Consider the following 20,596-nt stretch of genomic DNA (forward strand, 5'->3'; position numbering starts at 1 on the left):
ATGCCACCCGCGGCCGGCAGATGGGGCGTGGCCAGACCCTGATAAAGGGGCTCCGCTGGGGCAAGGCCCGGGGGCGTGCTCCAGTCCACGGAGAATCGCAGAGCGGGAGTTATGGCGACCTACGTGCAACTGAGCCCTAAGGCCAAGATGCCCATCCTGGGGCTAGGCACCTGGCAGGTAATTGCAAAGGCTCCAGGGTCTGGCACGCCGGGTATAGTGCAGCTGCTCTCTGCCCTGGTTTCTCCCTTTACAAACGCGGCCAAAGTTTCCAGCTGTGTCTGTGCAAAAGGCAGGAGTTTCTTTTCCTCGGGCTGCCTGCAATGCCGGAGGCAGCGGCACAGGCCCGATAGTTACCCTTTGGCAAGCTGTTTTTGTTTACGTTGCTAGCAAGATGTGGATGTCATTGTGAAGTCCAGTTTCCTGCTAGGTGTTTGGTTTTATCGCGCTCAATACCTGGCCCTTATATGGATTTAGGATCCGAGCAGCGTTTCAGCTGCTTTTCTCACCATGTCAATAAAAGGCTAACGAGCAGCAGTTGTAGGAACTGGGCTTTGTTCTAGGTGCTTGGATTCTGCAGCTACTTGGCGAGCATAAAATGTTGTTTTAAGAGTTACTGATGCTGACTAAAATGTAGCCAACAGTGAGACAACACCTGTGCATGAAAGACTCTTTTTAAAAATTCAGGTTTCCAAAGGTTCCTTGGCTGCCTGATAGCAAATTTCGTGATGTATTTTACTTACATGCAAACAACGTTGATTATAATGGTCCTTTCTGGCCTTAGATTCTATGAAGGCGTGAAAACTGGTATTTGTGGTATTTCTTTCTTGATCTTTAGATACCCAAGTGCAGAATGTAGGTCAGCTTCTGATTTCAGTCACACCAGTTTAAATCCATAATAGCTCTGTTGGCATTGATGGAGTCATTCTGAATTTACAGTGGTATAATTGAGAAAAGAATCCCATCCTTTCTGTGTAAATGGAACCCTTCCTCCTTTTTAATTCTGTTTTTTTTTTCTTTCAATCCAGGGTTTATGATGTTACTTGCTTCCATGGTGACAAATTGGGACTGCAATTACAAGAATCACTCTTACCAGAGGAGTGTGTTTATGTACAAAAATACATTAAAACAACATTAAAGCTGGCAATGTGATCACACAGAGAACAACAAAGATCACCCTGTGTGTACATTGTTTTAGAACAGTTTTATGCACAGTAAAAAAAGAACTCATAGTTATAGGAAAATACTTGCGGTTTCTACCTATTGTATTGTATTGATGGTCAGTATTCTGCAGTGCTCAGTGTTGTGTGTTGGTGTGATGAAAGCCCCTCTTCAGATGTACACTAATGCAGAGACAAAGTTAACATTGCTGTAGGAACATTCAGAGTTTTTGAGAATTCTATCATCTCTGCCCAGCATCTGTTACTTTTAGCTTCATAACTTATCAACATATAGAGCAGAGGTTCTCAAGCTGTGTGCTGTAGATAACTGGCCAGTCACATATAGTCCTTGTTCCACCTGCTGAATCATGCTAAAAGAAGTTTATAAATATACAGACTTTCCTAGTGTTCACCTTCTACTTGAGCAAGTGCTGTTTACCACAGGGTGATTATGAAGTAGCCAGTGGGAAAGGATATTGATCCATATAAAGAAAAGGAGTACTTGTGGCACCTTAGAGACTAACCAATTTATTTGAGCATAAGCTTTCGTGAGCTACAGCTCACTGCATCCGATGAAGTGAGCTGTAGCTCACGAAAGCTTATGCTCAAATAAATTGGTTAGTCTCTAAGGTGCCACAAGTACTCCTTTTCTTTTTGTGAATACAGACTAACACGGCTGTTACTCTGAAACCTACCATTGATCCCTATGATTGCAAAGCTTGTGAAGAGAGGGGAGTGTTCCCAAGAGAATCTCTGTATTAAAATGTGGTCTGTGCTATGAAGAAGCTTGAAAATACATGTCTTTGAGATTATAAAAAGAGCTATGGCATAGGTATATTGTGGCAACAATAAATGAATAACTGCCATTCTTTCTGTGAACAATACAGAATAGATAACCTATACCATCTAGTTAACTTCATCAAATAACAGTGTTTTCTTTGTAAGGAATCCATGCCAGCAAGAAACAGAATTCAGAGTAACAGCCGTGTTAGTCTGTATTTGCAAAAAGAAGAGGAGTACTTGTGGTACCTTAGAGACTAAACAATTTGTTTGAGCATAAGCTTTCATGAGCTACAGCTCACTTCATCAGATGCATACTGTGGAAAGTATAGAAGCTCTTTTTATACACACAAAGCATGAAAAAATGGGTGTTCACCACTACAAAAGGTTTTCTCTCCCCCCACCCCACTCTCCTGCTGGTAATAGCTTATCTAAAGTGATCACTCTCCTTACAATGTGTGTGATAATCAAGATGGGCCATTTCCAGCACAAATCCAGGGTTTAACAAGAACGTCTGAGGAACGGGGGGGGGCAGGGGGAAGGAAAAAACAAGGGGAAATAGGTTACCTTGTATAATGACTTAGCCACTCCCAGTCTCTATTCAAGCCTAAGTTAATTGTATCCAATTTGCAAATGAATTCCAATTCAACAGTCTCTTGCTGGAGTCTGGTTCTGAAGTTTTTTTTGTTGTAATATCGCAACTTTCATGTCTGTAATCGGGTGACCAGAGAGGTTGAAATGTTCTCCGACTGGTTTATGAATGTTATAATTCTTGACATCTGATCTGTGTCCATTTATTCTTTTACGTAGAGACTGTCCAGTTTGACCAATGTACATGGCAGAGGGGCATTGCTGGCACATGATGGCATATATCACATTGGTGGATGTGCAGGTGAACGAGCCTCTGATTGTCTGGCTGATGTTATTAGGCCCTGTGATGGTGTCCCCTGGATAGATGTGTGGGCACAGTTGGCAACAGGCTTTGTTGCAAGGATAGGTTCCTGGGTTAGTGGTTCTGTTGTGTGGTATGTGGTTGCTGGTGAGTATTTGCTTCAGGTTGGGGGGCTGTCTGTAGGCAAGGACTGGCCTGTCTCCCAAGACTTGTGAGAGTGTTGGGTCATCCTTCAGGATAGGTTGTAGATCCTTAATAATGCGTTGGAGGGGTTTTAGTTGGGGGCTGAAGGTGACGGCTAGTGGCGTTCTGTTATTTTCTTTGTTAGGCCTGTCCTGTAGTAGGTGACTTCTGGGAACTCTTCTGGCTCTATCAATCTGTTTCTTCACTTCCGCAGGTGGGTATTGTAGTTGTAAGAATGCTTGATAGAGATCTTGTAGGTGTTTGTCTCTGTCTGAGGGGTTGGAGCAAATGCGGTTGTATTGCAGAGCTTGGCTGTAGACGATGGGTCGTGTGGTGTGGTCAGGGTGAAAGCTGGAGGCATGTAGGTAGGAATAGCGGTCAGGTTTCCGGTATAGGGTGGTGTTTATGTGACCATCGTTTATTAGCACGGTAGGGTCCAGGAAGTGGATCTCTTGTGTGGACTGGACCAGGCTGAGGTTGATGGTGGGATGGAAATTGTTGAAATCTTGGTGGAATACCTCAAGGGCTTCTTTTCCATGGGTCCAGATGATGAAGATGTCATCAATCTAGTGCAAGTAGAGTAGGGGCGTTAGGGGACGAGAGCTGGGGAAGCGTTGTTCTAAGTCAGCCATAAAAATGTTGGCATACTGTGGGGCCATGCGGGTACCCATAGCAGTGCCGCTGATTTGAAGGTATACATTGTCCCCAAATGTAAAATAGTTATGGGTAAGGACAAAGTCACAAAATTCAGCCACCAGGTTAGCCATGACATTATCGGGGATAGTGTTCTTGACGGCTTGTAGTCCATCTTTGTGTGGAATGTTGGTGTAGAGGGCTTCTACATCCATAGTGGCCAGGATGGTGTTATCAGGAAGATCACTGATGGATTGTAGTTTCCTCAGGAAGTCAGTGGTGTCTCGAAGGTAGCTGGGAGTGCTGGTAGGGTAGGGCCTGAGGAGGGAGTCTACATAGCCAGACATTCCTGCTGTCAGGGTGCCAATGCCTGAGATGATGGGGCACCCAGGATTTCCAGGTTCATGGATCTTGGGTAGTAGATAGAATATCCCAGGTCGGGGTTCCAGGGGTGTGTCTGTGCGGATTTGATCTTGTGCTTTTTCAGGGAGTTTCTTGAGCAAATGCTGTAGTTTCTTTTGGTAACTCTCAGTGGGATCAGAGGGTAATGGCTTGTAGAAAGTGGTGTTGGAGAGCTGCCGAGCAGCCTCTTGTTCATATTCTGACCTATTCATGATGACAACAGCACCTCCTTTGTCAGCCTTTTTGATTATGATGTCAGTTGTTTCTGAGGCTGAGGATGGCATTGTGTTCTGCACGGCTGAGATTGTGGTGTAAGTGATGCTGCTTTTCCACAATTTCAGCCCGTGCACGTCGGCGGAAGCACTCTGTGTAGAAGTCCAGTCTGCTGTCTCGACCTTCAGGAGGAGTCCACCTAGAATCCTTCTTTTTGTAGTGTTGGTAGGGAGGTCTCTGTGGATTAGTACGTTGTTCAGAGGTGTGTTGGAAATATTCCTTGAGTCGGAGACGTCGAAAATAGGATTCTAGGTCACCACAGAACTGTATCATGTTCGTGGGGGTGGAGGGGCAGAAGGAGAGGCCGCGAGATAGGACAGCTGCTTCTGCTGGGCTAAGAGTATAGTTGGATAGGTTAACAATATTGCTGGGTGGTTGAGGGAACCATTGCTGTGGCCCCTTGTGGCATGTAGTAGTTTAGAAAGTTTAGTGCCCTTTTTCTTTTGTAGAGAAGCAAAGTGTGTGTTGTAAATGGCTTGTCTAGTTTTAGTAAAGTCCAGCCACGAGGAAGTTTGTGTGGAAGGTTGCTTTTTTATGAGAGTATCCATTTTTGAGAGCTCATTCTTTATCTTTCCCTGTTTGCTGTAGAGGATGTTGATCAGGTGGTTCCGCAGTTTCTTTGAGAGCGTGTGGCACAAGCTGTCAGCATAGTCTGAACAGGAGAGTGGATTTGTGTGTGTGGGGGGGAAGAAAACCTGGATTTGTGCTGGAAATGGCCCAACTTGATTATCATACACATTGTAAGGAGAGTGATCACTTTAGATAAGCTATTACCAGCAGGAGAGTGGGGTGGGGGGAGAGAAAACCTTTTGTAGTGGTGAACACCCATTTTTTCATGCTTTGTGTGTATAAAAAGAGCTTCTATACTTTCCACAGTATGCATCCGATGAAGTGAGCTGTAGCTCACAAAAGTTTATGCTCAAATAAATTGGTTAGTCTCTAAGGTGCCACAAGTACTCCTTTTCTTTTTAAGAAACTGAATGAATCTCTGCAGGTCAAAGAGGTAGAGTTATTGACTGAGCTAAAGGAGAACCTGTTTCTTCTGTGTTTGATCCTGAAATGTGTAGAGCGCTTGCCACTTCTGTTGATTTCAGATTTGACTAGACAAAATTTGAAGTGAGGGATCTTGAAGAGGGGAAAAAAATCTTTCTACCTTCTCATCAATTCCAAGGGCAGTCTTTATGCACTCACAGTAAAGAAAGTACAGCATTGAATAGTCTTATTGTATGTATCATTTATCTGGCCCTGAGCATATACTATATGAAGTTACACAATGAGGAAGCAAATAACCAAAGAGGCCCAGCAGCATTTGGATTTGAAGGTTTCAAAGCCATCTAGGGAATTCAGCCACACAGCGCCCATTAACCCCAATGCAACTAATAAAAATATCAACATTTTGCATCCAGAAGAGAGAGCTGTTAGGCAAGTCCTCCCCCAACCACCTTTACTCCCAGAACTCCAGGAACATGTGCATGGACTGTGGGGAATGGGGAACAGTATTTTTTGCAAGATTCCATCTTGCAAGCAGGACTGGTGCTAGACACAGTACTATCTTAGGCTTCTGCTACCTGGTAGTGCATGTGGGGAGAGGGTTGTGGGGGTACTTAAAGGAGCATCCTCCCCCCAGAAAGCAGTCCCAACTGATAGGGAGGGTGGCTGATCTGGGCTAGGCTTGCAGTAGCAAAGGGATGTCCCCATAAAGCTATCCTGGTTGGGGGGTGGGTGGGTGGGTGTGGTCGGAGGAGGTAGAGGGAAGGGCAGATAGGCAAGAGCTACCCCCATAAATCCTATGGTGATTGTTTAGCCTACACATAATGCTGGATATAGTTACACAGCCAGGAATCCAACACTGTTTTCAAACTAGAAATTGACCCTTCCAGGTGGGGTTCTCTGAATCACTCTTGCTTTGTGTTTCACACACTCCTTTGGATTCCGTCCCATACAACAAAACCCTGAGTAGTTTTATGCTCCGTATAAATGGAGATCACAGGATAAATTCCCAGGTACAGAAGCACATTCAAAATGGTTATTAATCTGATCTAGTTTGCATACCATTGGATTAGCACACCCACTCTGTGGTCAGTTTGAGCCACTCTCCTATCTGGAAATGTTGGTGTTTTACAGGTGTTCATTTTGTTTTCAGGCTCCTCCAGGGAAAGTGGAAGAAGTGGTGAAGTTTGCCATCGACATTGGATACCGCCACTTCGACTGTGCCTCTTTGTACAAGAATGAGAGTGAAATAGGGGATGGAATCCAGCAGAAAATCAAGGAAGGGGTTGTGAAACGGGAAGATCTTTTTGTTGTCAGTAAGGTACAACTGGCTACAGGAATTGTATCATGGGGTCATAGGGCAAATAATTTAGTTACATGGAGAGAGATGGAGCTCAACAGACAGCCCATGCTCCAGGGATAAAATGACCGAGGGAATAATCCCCTTCATCCCTCCTGTTAGTTTTATGCTTCTGTCTTTCTAGCGAGGCAAGGAGAGGGGTAAAAGCAAGGAAAATGGGATTCTTGTAATTCTGTTGTGTGGAACAGGATCTTCCATAAAGTTCATCCATTATTTGCAATGGGAGAAGAATCCTGTTGGGAGCATTTTGACAATTCAGAGAAGGATAGCGTGGCCACCATGATCTGCAAATTTCGAGTCTTTGCTACTTTAAGGTTTTTCCCCCTAGAAGCATGGTAGGAAAACAAGAAATTAGAAATCTCTAGGTCAAATTCAGAGGCAGTGCTTCAGTTATATATTTTAACTTACTGATGTGTAAGGAAGCCTAAATCGGTGGAAGCAATGTAATGCAATGCAATGCAAACCTGGAATAAGGTGTAAATTAAAGTTGGGGGCCTATTATAACTTTTTTACTTTTCTAGTTAATTGTCTTAATGGCTCTACTTTTCTCTTCTGGCCCACTGACATATGAGCTAAACCAACTTAGATCACCTCTACTCTCCTCTCTGAATTTGTTCCTCTGCCTAAAACCAGTTTTTAGTAGAGCAGGAAATTTGTGAGTATTTGTATTTTAATTTTCTGAAGAAAATTCAGTTTTTCAACAAAACAAATAAAATGTTTGTTGTTTTTGTTTTGTTTTTTGGGGTCTTTTGAGGCGGGGAAGGTTAGGGGGTGGTAAAAAACCAAAAATATCTTACTAGAAGATGGACATTGTTACTAGGAATTTTTTGTTTCTAGTTTTTCAATTTAAAAAAATGGAAATTTTTGACCAAAATAAAATTTTCTCAGCACTTTTAATTTTGGTCAAAAACCAGTTTTTCATCAAAATATTTAAATAAAAGACAAGTTACAGCCAGCTCTAGTTTGGGTTCAGGACGGTGATGTGTGGCTTATTGGGGATTTACTGAAGTTTCCAAATACCTTATGACAATTCTATCCTTGTATCTGAGCTTTGGAATTAGGTAATAAAAATCAATAGGCCATGCTGACAACTTTTAATCACTTTGGAAATGTGGAACTGCCAAAATACGTGCAGTTTTTCCCATCTGGGGACACATGGTAGGAAGCTTTATTCTGTCAATTCCTTTTTATAAATACTGTATTTTGAGTTTGGGCTCTATTTTAATCTGTCACTTAAAATTTTAGCGGCAAGACACATAGATCTGTCTTTGGCATAAGCTATGTAAGCAGAAGGGGTGATGTTCTCAGACCTGTTTCTCGTAGATATAAAATAGCCTCTCTCTGGACAGGGGGATTCTGTAAGGTTTCAGAGTAACTGTCCATCTTGGTTTTCTCCTTGCAGCTGTGGTGCACGTTTCATGAGCGATCCCTTGTGAAGGGGGCATGCCAGACGAGCCTTGCTGCACTGAAACTGGATTATCTGGACCTCTACCTTATTCATTTCCCTATGGGATTCAAGGTAGCGAGCCTCCTCTAGTTCTTGTCTCCTCATCATCCTGAGAGAATCCTTGAGTGCTCAGATGCTAGGCCATGGCCACCATCTAGTCCGCCAAGGAGGACTAGCCTCCTTCTGGAATTTCTCTTTGCCATGTTTTATTCATCTAAGTGTTACACTGTATAGAGAAACGTGAGGCCACTTCTCTGGCAGAAGAGGGGTGAGGAGGAGGAGACATCTCTATAGATGTTGCTTCCACAGCATTCCAAGCCTCCAGTGACTTTGATAGCAACCAACAAGTGCTTCTATGCAGGTCACCTACATGGCAAAAGCAAGGCTATACTACTGTGCATATGGGTATTATCGATTATCTCTTTAGGAGTTCTGGTGGCTGCATGCTATACTTTTCTCTCTCTAAGCAATAGCAGAACTGTGAGTTTACAACATAGAATGAATATTTTTGGAGTCGGGCATTTCCCATCCAGGCTTCTTCAGCTGCAGGGGCAGTGTTGTGTGGATTCCAGTTTTGGGAGAAAAAACTAGATACATCCATGGAGGATAGGTCTATCAATGGCTATTAGCCAGGAGGGGCAGGGATGGTGTCCCTAGCCTCCGTTTGCCAGAAGCTGGGAATGGGTGACAGGGCATGGATCGCTTGATGATTATTTGTTCTGTTCATTCCCAAGGGGCACTTGGCATTGGCCACTGTCGGAAGACCGGATACTGGGCTAGATGGATCTTTAGAAAGGTCTGACCCAGTATGGCCAATGTTCTTAATTATTGGTCTATTTAGAGTGATTATCAATGGAAGATGAAGCAAGTCACAGAATTAACCATAGTTTTTTGGAATGAATACCAGGGCTGGAATGAAACTTGTTACATAAAGAGTGGAGGACTTCCCTCTCCTCTCTTTAGACTTATTAAGCTAATTACTTGACCAAAGGTTACAATTTCCCCTCTATTAGCTCCAATTTAAGTCACCATATGCAGTATGGCCCTGATTCAGCAAGGTACTTAAATATGCGCATAATTTTAAGCGCATGAGTAGTACCATTGATTTAAAGTTTTGCATATGCTTAAGTTCCTTGTTGAATTGGGACCCATGCATCTATTTTGACTTGCTGATAGAATCTGGGTATTCCAGTTCTGAAAGCAAATCTCTTTAAACTTTCTGTCTTGATATGACAGGCTGGTGAGGAGATGCATCCTGTAGATGACAATGGTATGGTTGTCCCCAGTAACACGGATATTCTGGACACATGGGAGGTAAAAATTCACTCTTCGTTCTTACACACCAGAAGTGGAGCAGAAGGCTGTATGCCTGTAATGGTGGGGGCTGCAATGTTGTTCATATTAGGGTTTGGAGAGATGTATTCGGCTGGGGGCTGCTCACAGGGTCTCTGCATCACTAGGAATTCAAGGTTTCCAAATGTTCTTTGTTCAGAACTATCTACCCTTTATTCCATTTGAGTGGCATGATTCTATGTCTGTTGCGGCTACCCACAGCCTAGGTGACATAGTGGCTCTGAGAGTGCCATTTTCCCCATAAGAGGAAGGCTGAGCATTGTGGAAAAGAACAATGTGATCACCTACCTGTGTAGCTTGAGGCTCTGGTCTGTGCTCTTCATGTCTCTGTCCTGTCAGCTCAAAAACGGAGTGATTTATTAACCTCTTTGCTTCTATTAGATGGCATAAAAAGACAGTGTCCTAAAAGGATGAGATTTGGCTCTCATGGGGAAAGGGTGGGCTGGTCTGGATGTGATGGTGGGATGGACTCTGGGGAACAGACATGCTTAACGTGAACACTTAATTCATCGATGCAAAGATTTTAAGGCCAGACATGACCATTAGATCATCTAGTCCAGGGGTGGGCAAACTACGGCCCAGGAGCCGCATCCAGTCCTCCATATGTTTTAATCCGGCCCTTGAGCTCCCGCCAGGAAGTGGGGTCAGGGACTTGCCCCACTCTGCATGCTTCCTGGAAGCAGCGGCGTATCCCCCTTCCGGCTCCTACATGTAGGGGCAGCCAGGGGGCTCCGCATGCTGACCCCACCCAAGGGCTAACCCCCCCCCCCCCCCCCAGCTCCCATTGGCCAGGAACCACGGCCAATGGGAGCTGCAGGGGTGGCACCTGCGGACAGGGCAGCGCACAGAGGCAGCGCTCCGTGTAGGAGCTGGAGTGGGGACATGCCACTGATTCTGGGAGCTGCTTGAGGCAAGCGCTGCCCGGAGCCTGCACCCCTGACCCCCTCCCATGCCCCAACCCCCTGCCCCAGCCCTAATCCCTCTCCTACCCTCCGAACCCCTTGGTCCCAGCCCGGAGCACCCTCCCACACCCCTGAACGCCTCATTTCTGGCCCCACCCCAGAGCCTTCAACCCCAGCTGGAACCCTCACCCCCTCCCACACCCCAACCCCCAATTTTGTGAGCATTCATGGCCTGCCATATAATTTCAATACGCAGATGTGGCCCTTGGGCCAAAAAGTTTGCCCACCCCAATCTAGTCTCCCCTCCTTATTGATTTATCAGTTACTGTGGTAAAGGAAAAAGGCTAAGCTGGCAGTAGTACTAGCTCCTGTACATGACTGGATTACTTTGTCCCCTTAGGCTATGGAAGAGCTGGTGGATGCAGGTCTGGTGAAAGCCATTGGAATCTCCAACTTTAACCACAAACAGATTGAGAGACTCCTAACCAAACCTGGTTTAAAATTCAAGCCTGCCAACAACCAGGTAAGGTATTTATTCCTGCTGGTTTCTGATGAACATGTGTCTAAAGGCTGGGCTACATATGCTTGAACGGATCTTAAAAAAGGAGTTTGGAATTCAACAAAATACTGAGAACTCAGGAACGTCTGTGGACGTTACCATTCAGTGAGTGGGTATTAAGGTTGACTACTGGGATGCAAGTTAGGATTGTCATTCATGCCGTGTCTAGACTACCGTGATACACCTCGTAGCAGCATGTGCAGAATATAGAACCTTTCACAACCCCATGAAATGCTGTAAGCAGTTTCACTCCTCCTCCTAGCACCCCAAGGTATCTGAGCCTGACATTGCCAGGGTCTTCATCTCTAGCACCCTCTGGTGGTCACTTTGGCCCTGCGGTCTGTTTCTGTCCGCATCTTCTGTGGCCCACCCAGTTATCTCTTAAGTTCTGTCCCCTTCCAGGGTAAGGAAAGGACAAACTGAAAATCCAGATAAACATCTAAACAAATGGTGGTTCTGCCCCTTTTGGGCTATGCTGCAGGTCCCTCCCTTTGCCCTACTTTCAGACTCCACAGCATTCTGTGTTTCTTAAGCTGAGCACTGCCACCCAGGACTTCCCCCTGCAGGTTCTTCTTTGCCGCAGGTTTCCTCACTGCCTCTTCTCCCAGGGACCTTTCTACTTCAGCCTGCCTTCATCCAGCCCTTCCTACATACTGGAAGCTCCCTCAGCTGAGTTCCCCTCTGTCTTGTGCAGTACTTGTGAACCCTTTCACTCACTGCTAGGATCAATAGTTGTCATCACGTCACCAGATCAAGATCATCAGGGGGTTAGCTGCTACCTCATGGACAAGACAGAACCCAGCTTCCCCTTAAAGGACCAGCCAGTCCATGACCGAGGTCTTAAACATCAAGGAGTTCTGGAACACTACGTTACATTTGAGCCTACAAAATATACCCACAGATTTAAGCCCACTAGAGTTGATTTATATTTTGCCTTGACTTGTGCAGTTTTTTTCCATTGTACCAAAAAAAAAAAGTAACCAGAGATTTCTGGCTTTACACTATGGCTGCTGAAAGTTCCTTTGGTCTCTGCTCAATGCAGTACACTGGGCAATAGCATTCATGAGCGTTTCAGAGTCTTATGGCTGTGCTTTTAGTTTTAGTGTTATCCTTGTGTCACGTCATGGTTCTGCAGTATGATTGGGAAGGGTTCCCATATAAGTTTTTTCCCAAATGTTTACGGCTTTATTAAATGACTCCTTTGGGTGAATTTTTAACTTTAGTGTGGTCTAAGCATAGGTGGGAGGGGCTGTATTTGTGGACACAGCATTGTAACCATAAAGCTGTATGACCATTGCAATTGCCAGTTGAACGTGCCAAGTTAGCACCAGCACCTGCAGCATAATATATAAACATGGGAATCCATACTCACATGAACGGTGCCATTGACATCAATGGGACTACCTGCACGAGGTAAGAGCTGGCATGAGCAGGCCAAAGGCTTTTCCTTTTTACTTTTGAACATGTGGTGGGGTCTTGCTCAGCCAGTTTCCCGTGACTTCAGAAGGCAGGATAAAGGATTTGATAACTACTCCATTTGGCTCTTTCTTTATGGAGCATAGTACACAGTTTCACTTTTTAAAATATTTGCTTAACACAGATTGCTTTAAAATAGTTTTTTAATAATAATGTCTAATACTATGTAGCTGGAGTACCCAAACGTCCCATTCAGGATTAGGTTCCCACTGTGCTGGGTGCATTACACAGACCCTCAAAAGACACAGTACCTGCCCTGGAGTGTTTACCATCTAAGAAATACTTAAAAATGAATATAGACCTAGTCAAACCCAGCACGGTATACAAATGTTTTACCATGCCAAGATGCACTGCTCTGGGTAGAAGCATATCCATGCTTTACAGGCTGCATTATTTGAAAGTGTGATCAGTATATGAAAGGAGATTCAAAATTATATTAATGTAAATTTTTTTAAGATGTTAAAGCAACAAGTTGGTAAATCTCCAAGTTCTGGTTTCTACGATGACAATTACTCTGGTACGTTGCCCATACACAGTATAGTAAAAGCATTTACATATATACCTGCCTAGCAAAATTCTGCTCACCATGGGAGAGTAACTTTTGTGTGTTGGGCAAGTAGAATATTATCAGGCTTTCCATAATCATCATCATGATAAAAGAAGGAAGAACAATTTTGTGGTTAATTCACTGAATGGTGACTTCGTAGACCCTGATCTGCTACAGACTTCCTGCATGACCGTGGGCAGGTCACCTACCTTTGTTCCCCCATTTTACAGATGGGGATACTAGTATTTTGTATATCTTGTCTGTTTGGACTCAAAGCGCTTCAGGGCAGAGCCTGTCACTGTGTTGTACAGAACCTAGCACTGAGTGGTTCTGATACAGGTTCAGGCCTCTAGATCAGGGGTTCTCAAACTTCATTGCACCATGATCCCCTTCTGACAACAAATTATTACATGATCCCAGGAGGGGGGACCGAAGCCTGAGCCCGCTTGAGTCCCAAAGCCCCAGGTGGGATGGCCAGAGCTTAAGCCTGAGCCCTGCTGCCCCAGGCAGGGGGCGAAAGCCCAAGGGCTTCACCCCCAGTTGGGGGCCTATAACCTGAGACCTGCCACCCAGGGCTGAAGCCCTTGGGCTTTGGCTTTGGCCCTGGGCAGTGGGGCTTGGGCTTTGGCATCTGGCCCCAGCAAGTCTAACACCAGCCCTGGTGACCCCATTAAAAAGGGGTCGCAACCCACTTCAGGGTCCCGACCTACAGTTTGAGAACCGCTGCTCTAGATGCTACTGTAGGGCAGATAGTAATCAACAGCAAGGCAGGTAGATATTTTGTGTGTGATGTTCTGCAAGACTTCTTTATACCAGAGGTATACGAGTGGCTCCAAAGGTAGCCATAGGGTCTGTATCCTCTGGAGCACAGGAGCGCTAGCAGTGCAGTCTGCCCCTGGATGAACCTGTGTGTCCTTGTGCCTGCAGATTGAGTGCCACCCATACCTTACCCAGGAGAAGCTGATTAAATATTGCCAATCCAAAGGGATCTCTGTGACTGCATACAGTCCCCTTGGCTCTCCTGCCAGGCCATGGTAAGAATGCTTGGCAGCCTCTCTTAGAGTATGTATGTCTCTCTCTCAAATCATTGAAGAAAGTTGAATGTCCAATGCAGTTACAATTGATACATATTTCTGTCGCTATATTGCAAATCCTCCTGTGAAATATATCCTGTTTCATGCAAGGGATGGTAGTCTACCGTTAACCTATTGGCTGTTGGGTTTTTTTTTCTTTTTATAGGGCCAACCCAGGGGACCCTACTCTTCTAGAGGACCCTAAGATTAAAGAGATTGCTGCTAAACACAGCAAAACCTCTGCTCAGGTACATTGGAGTCCCAGCACAGTGCATGTTGCCTCCTTTGTAATACATTGCCTTGCGCCAACGTTGCACTCTTCCACAGATACTCTGCGGTCTTTACACAGTGACTCTTTAGAATGTCTTATTTTAAATCTAACTCAGTTTAGAAGGAGAGGGATTGTCAGAACAAACAGTTCAGTCTGGCAACAGGAAGGACCTGGCAAGGAACAGGGAGTGCCTGTCATTAGCACAGATTATTGCTGACCAGTCTTAAAGATGGGCCTTTGGGTGCCCTCCAGAAAGTGCCATGTTGATCATATGAACTTAGCGATGAAAGGGGCTGTGGAAAAAATCAAATGAGGTTCAGCCAAATCACCCTATGAATCCTTGAGCTGGCTACATTATTTTTCATGGACGCCTCAGTGTTTCGCTATTTGACTAAAGCTAGCAGGTGTGTGTTTGTTTTCCAGAATTCAATGTTTGTGAACAGTTGGGGAAAATTTCTCATGGCTGCTCAGTTTGACCATGTTTCTACTTCTTACTATTTGCTGTTCACAAACACTCTTACAACTGTGTGGGGTTTTTTGTTTTTGTTTTTGCTCGTAAGAATGTTTGAGAGAATGACTCTTCAGACAGATCTTCATACTCACACCCAGTCAGCAGCTGTCAGGCTCCAATCATAAAGTTGCTTGAAAAAGGGTGAATTTTTTTTCCTCAAAAAATGCTTCCTGAAAAATGCATCCCTTTTTCTGTTGAAGATGTCAAAGCTGGGAGCCTTAGCTGTTCCTCGTTCAGTTCTTAAGACCAGAAGAGGCCTCTATGATCATCTGAATCCCTGTATAACACAGGACATGGGGGTCACGGAGGGAGTCCTGTTTTCCAAAAACTTCTTGCCCGAGCAGGGAGCAGAAACAATGACATTGCAAACAATTCATAGTTGACTTGAGCAGCTTGCAAACACACTACAGGATGTAATTTGTTTACACAAACCACCTGAGGAATACTTCTGAACAATGAATAGATTTGCATAAACTGGAATTGGTTTGTAACCAAAAAAAGTGCTACATTTCTAGAAAACTTATTTAGAACAATACCCCCTACCCCAAACAAACCAAAAAAACCCTCCAAAAAATCCTTGACCAGCACTACTAGTGACTGGTAGCTTCAGTGTCATCAGAATTCCTGTTCTTTTCTCTCAGGTTCTGATCCGGTTTCACATCCAGAGGAATGTGGCAGTGATTCCTAAGTCTGACAAACCACACCATATTGAGGAGAACTTTAAGGTAAGGTTTCAAATAAGACTATTGGTACACCTATCCATTACAGTAGCAAGATGGGGTGCCATCTTCCTAATTTTCTCATTTATCCCAAAGTACATTTGATGGGAGCAAGAGAAGGGGCAGCGAGGTAGAAAGATCCTTCTATATTTCAGCATTCAGTACTGCATTTTTAGTTGTGCGTTCATACTTTGTGTGAAAATTCAAGTGGACTTGCATTTTTGTTAAATTTAAAACCAGGAGCGAAGTGAGTTAAACTGTCACATCCTATTTGTCATACCACCACATTTCCAAGTCTCTTAATTTTAAGCTTTAATTCTACTCCTACACAGCTAGAGTTAAACGTAATTTAATACCTACTTCTTATATTGGGCTTTTCAGCAGTAGATCTCAAAATGCTTTGCAACAGTGGTCAGACTCATTATCCACCTCTTTATAGATGGGGAAACATGGGGCAAGTTACTTCACCACCCTCAGTCACCCAGCAGGTCAGTGGCAGAGCTAGGAATAGATCTGTGCTCTACCCACTGGGATGCATTACCTTTATGTAATTTAACATGAGTAGACTTAAACACATAAGGACACGTGTGACACGATTACGCCTATTTAGTTTAGAGAGGAGAGGACTTGAAAAGGGCTGTTATGGCACTACAATGGTTGATATAATAAAGGTCAGTTGGAGCGAGCATCTAATACAAAAAGAAAAGGAGGACTTTTGGCACCTTAGAGACTAACCCAGTTATTTGAGCGTAAGCTTTCGTGAGCTACAGCTCACTTCATCGGATGCATAAAGTGGAAAATACAGTGGGGAGATTCCACTGAATGCATCCGATGAAGTGAGCTGTAGCTCACGAAAGCTTATGCTCAAATAAATGTGTTAGTCTCTAAGGTGCCACAAGTCGTCCTGTTCTTTTTGCGGATACAGACTAACACGGCTGCTACTCTGAAACCTGTCATCTAATACAACAATGTGACAGGCAAAACTTATACAATGCATAATTTAACCCTGGAATGCAGTGCCACAACGCATCCCTGACACCGAAACCTTAGTAGGCTCAAGCATTTCTGGCTGCCTAAAACATCAGCAGTTGTACAGGACAGGCTAAAAATGCATTAGCACTATAATCACTTATGCTTCAGTGTATAATGCTATCAATAATTGATGGGAGTTAGAAAGAAGTCTCCTAGGGGAAGGTTATTCCCCAATTTTCCACCATCTGCTTCCTTGCACCTTCCTTGCTAGAAGCATCTAGCACTGATCACTGTTGGGGGACTGCTATCCTGAAACAGGTATGGCTATATCAATGTTTATATTTATAAAAAGGGAGGGGAAATTCCAGAAAATCTCAGCAGGGGATGGGTCTGAGCATTTCCTCAAAGAGGAAAACTGCATAACTTTGCTAAGGTGCCACAGTCTGGCTGAAAGCCTCTTTCTCCCAGTGGAGAGAAGTTACTCACCTGAGGGCTGCCCTTGAAGTCACTGGGACAATAAGTGAGTAAGTGCCACACAAGTCATCCTTCTTGGACTAGAACTGCTCACCCAGCAGCCCACTGACTTCATTGGAAATACTCATGAGAGTAAAGAGGTACTCTGGCCTTAGAATCTGAGGTGTCTCTTTCCATTGCATGTTGCAGAAGTCATGGGACGACTTTAGTTGTGTTCTGGGTCGAACTTCTGGAAGCCTGATGTCGTACGAGCAGTTACAGATGAAAGGACTGTTTGTGTGTGTGTCGTGTCCTAGTGCTAAGTATTCCATTCTACCTGAAGTGAGGGTAGCTGGTGTAATTACGCTTCAGTGGAATTTTTGGTCACCCAATCTGGTACAATTCACCCCTGCTCTAAGTCATAGCTGCCTTATCTTTACATTAGGTGCACTTAATTTCCAGCTGCTTACAGACCTAACTTAAAACACTTTCCTTTCAGGTGTTTGACTTTGAATTGACTAATGAGGAGATGGAAACCATCCTCAGCTTTAACAGGAATTGGAGGGCTGTTGAAATGCTAATGTAGGTTGCTTTTCTTCTGAATCCTACAGAATGCCCAAAATCCCACTCATTGCTTACTATTGCTTTTAAAGGCAAGGCAGGATCTCTTTGAGAAAGGGAAAGCAGGCAGGACCCCAGATTTTAAATCATGGGCTTTGGGTAATTAGACATACCTTAGACTCTATCTATACTACAAAATTATGTCAGTATAGTTTACATCAGCATACAGCCACTGTAGTTATTAAATTGCTTGTGTATGCACACACTTGACTTTGTCAGCACTGCACATCCTCACTAGCAGCGCTTGTATTGTCAGTGTGGGGGCATGGCTCTTGAAAACCTGTAACAGTCAACACTGACGCTGCATTGACCTAATTACATTGACCATGCATATACACTGCTTGGGGAGGTGGTGGTGGTGGTAAATTGGGAGAGAGAGGCACTTACGTCAGTGGTAGCCAAATTTAAGTGAAGGCACTTCCACAGCTAGGTTGAGACAAGGCATCTTACATTGACCTAACTCAGTAGTGTAGACCAGGCCTTAGAATGACTGTCAAGAGGAAGATAATCCCTACATAATCATTTCTTTAGCAGGTACTATCCCCTCTATTTTGTCCGTATGTTCCAAATACCTAAATTTGGAGTGGTATGGAAGGAGTGGCCAGGAGGTTCAGAATGCTTTTAATGCCTACAGTAGGGACCTGCTTGGCGAACATCTACCTAAGCACTATTCAATACCCTGCCTGTCTTCCTGACAGAAGGACATGTGTAGTTACTTTGAATACTTGGTAACACCCACTTTTTTTTTAGGGCTGTCAATCACAAGGAATATCCATTCAAAGAAGATTATTAAAGCTGGTGTTTCCTTGGCATCTCTGGCTATTAAAGTTGGAGCCTCCTTCTGCTCTGACTTGTTCTTCTATACTGATTGTGTCCTTCAACTGTTGTCTGCCCTTTTACCACCAGACATGTGGGTTGAAGGAAGAAGAAATGTATATAAAAGCTAAAGAACAAATATTAACACCTTTAGAGGGGTTACCTTTTTATCAACAGGTTGGAGGTACTGCTTTTTGCAAGACTACCGAAAAAAAGTTAACTTTAATTCCTCTTTTGTTTACTTTGTATATTAAATTCCACTTCCCATCTAGTCACTTGAGGAGGAGTTCAAGGTAGGTTAATACAATGTCAGTACATTAAGAGATGCTGTATTAACTATGGAACTCTTTATACAGTGGCTTGTATGCCACTTGTCTGATTGTTCCAGCTGGATAACTGTCCTGTGCCTAATGTATCAAAGACATTAAACAATTCAGAGTACAATTATTTGAATGAGTGTATTCACTTTACTAAATGGTGCACCAGTAGGCTAGTGCAGTGGTTCTCATACTTCATTGCACTGCAATGCCCTTCTGACTACTTCATGATGCCAGGATGGGGGGAACCGAAGCCTGAGCCTACCCAAGCCCCACCACTCCAGGAAGGGGGCTAAAGCTGAAGCTCAAGGGCTTCAGCCCCAGGCAGGTGGCCTGCAACCTCAGTCCTGCCACCCAGGGCTGTAGCTCTCAGGCTTTGACTTCAGCCCTGGGTAGTGGGGCTTGGACTTCAGGCCCAGGCCCCAGCACATCTAAGCCATCCCTGGTGACCCCGTTCAAGGGGGGTTGTGACCTACTTTGAGGTCCTCACCCACAGTTTGAGAACTGCTGGGCTGGTGTAAGTGGCTCTAGGACTAAATGACAAACTTGCTCCCTGTATAACTGAGCATAAAGGGGGAAGAAAGAAATCTATCTTGGGTGTGACTGGAATTGTAGGAGCTTTGGGCTTAGTGGGGTGTGCATGGGAGATGGTCAGTGCTGGAAGTCTTAGACACAAAGCTAGATGTCATTGTGCTCATTGATCACAGAAGTACTTTTTAGACAAGCCCTGGGTCTCTAAAATGTAAACCTTTAGGTACATGTGGATAAAGCACATTTTAAAACATTGGTGTAGAATGCAGCCCCCCTAAACTTAATTTTTTTTCAAAATACTTAATGTATAACTAGATCACAGGTGACCTAAAACAAGTAGAATCCATAAAGTAGAAAATAATTTGAGGACTAAGGGAAGAATGGTTACAGTGCTTTATGTGGCATTAGGTAGAGACAGACACCTGTTTTCAGACATTTTTACAGATTAGGGTTTTAAAAAAAACACACCCTATGGAGATATTTGGGTGCTGTTAAAGCAAGTCATTTTACATTTACTTGCCTATTGTCTTTAGCTAGCTATTTGAATAGGAGGTGCTAGCTGCTGTAAATGAAGCTTAGCAAGAGCCATTGTAACCTACACCCCTCCTGGGTGTGGGGTTCTGTCCTATCTTGTGGCACAGAGACCACTTAGACACAGAGGTTGAGTCTGCTCTGCAGCATTAGCTAACAGCCAGCTGGCTTTTGGCTTATGCACTAAGCTCCAGAGGCCCCAGGTTTGATCCTGCCTGCTGACTACCAGGGTCTGTTGCTGTTAAACCATCACTTCCAAGCACTATTACATAAGTTAAGTAAAAATGTTTAAGGTTGCACAAGCAACCTTTAACTCTGCCCCCTGTGTGCCCTGACTGAAGCAATGGGTCCTCTAGAAGTGTGGGTGATATTGCTAACTTACATACTTGACTTTACAACAATTTAAAGGTAGCTGAGAAATTGCCTAGATTTTTGTTACAGTTGCACAGAGGGGGGAAAAAATCCTTGCCCTACCCTACCCTCACCAAGTCAGTTTTTGAACTCTGTACCTTCCACATGAATAAGTACAAAGTTATCTTGAATGTGGAGAATTATGGGTCTAGGGCAAGTCTATATTTCCCTCCCATAGTCATCTAGCTTTAGGTTCATGTGTATAACTAGTCACTATTTAAAACAGTGCCCCTAATATAGTCTCATCTTCCAACAGTACACTAACATGGTGGTGTGCACCTAGTTCCTGTCCAACTATGGGCCACATGTGACCTAGTACCCCATATTGCAAGAGACAGGTTGTGCTACCACAAGCTCTCCTTGCACTACCCTAACTGATCAAAATCGGTTCCCAGCTCACTGCATTCCACATGGGA

At 44.2% G+C, this 20,596-nt stretch overlaps 2 protein-coding genes across 8 annotated transcripts in view; one reads left to right on the forward strand and one right to left on the reverse strand.

The window, feature by feature from the left end:
- The window catches only part of LOC119563654 (perilipin-3-like), a 103,741-nt gene extending 102,237 nt beyond the window's left edge, over nucleotides 1-1,504 (reverse strand). The window contains exon 1 of one of the 2 annotated variants that reach the window (XM_043539650.1): nucleotides 1,258-1,504. The gene's annotated coding sequence lies outside the window, so the exon portion shown is untranslated. Of the gene's footprint in view, nucleotides 1-740 lie in introns of both variants that reach the window. The other variant, XM_043539639.1, reaches the window with a different exon arrangement.
- Nucleotides 8-18,837, forward strand: LOC102947668 (aldo-keto reductase family 1 member B1). 6 transcript variants are annotated; one of them, XM_043539624.1, is made up of 11 exons: nucleotides 32-177; nucleotides 1,026-1,276; nucleotides 6,464-6,631; nucleotides 8,073-8,189; nucleotides 9,354-9,431; nucleotides 10,773-10,895; nucleotides 13,882-13,988; nucleotides 14,194-14,275; nucleotides 15,451-15,534; nucleotides 17,453-17,535; nucleotides 18,325-18,837. In XM_043539624.1, the coding sequence occupies exons 2-11, from the start codon at nucleotides 1,205-1,207 to the stop codon at nucleotides 18,365-18,367; spliced, it is 957 nt and encodes a 318-aa protein (XP_043395559.1). In that variant the 5' UTR covers nucleotides 32-177; nucleotides 1,026-1,204; the 3' UTR covers nucleotides 18,368-18,837. The 6 variants fall into 6 exon arrangements, with proteins under 6 accessions (XP_037733100.1, XP_037733071.1, XP_043395559.1 ...); XM_037877150.2 differs by having other exon boundaries at nucleotides 1,026-1,090; nucleotides 6,461-6,631; XM_037877143.2 differs by lacking the exon at nucleotides 1,026-1,276 and having other exon boundaries at nucleotides 16-177.
- Nucleotides 18,838-20,596: the final 1,759 nt, after the last annotated feature.

Source organism: Chelonia mydas, chromosome 1 (assembly GCF_015237465.2).
Source record: "Chelonia mydas isolate rCheMyd1 chromosome 1, rCheMyd1.pri.v2, whole genome shotgun sequence".
NCBI lineage: Eukaryota > Metazoa > Chordata > Testudines > Cheloniidae > Chelonia > Chelonia mydas.

What these genes read in the sequence shown, in the direction of transcription:
- LOC102947668 (XM_043539624.1), top strand. Translation starts at nt 1,205, where the DNA reads ATGCACAGTAAAAAAAGAACTCATAGTTATAGGAAAATACTTGCGGTT. An exon ending in CCTATTGTATTGTATTGATG is followed by an intron (nt 1,277 to 6,463) that starts GTCAGTATTCTG and finishes TTTTGTTTTCAG; the next exon opens with GCTCCTCCAGGGAAAGTGGA. An exon ending in GGCTCTCCTGCCAGGCCATG is followed by an intron (nt 13,989 to 14,193) that starts GTAAGAATGCTT and finishes TTCTTTTTATAG; the next exon opens with GGCCAACCCAGGGGACCCTA.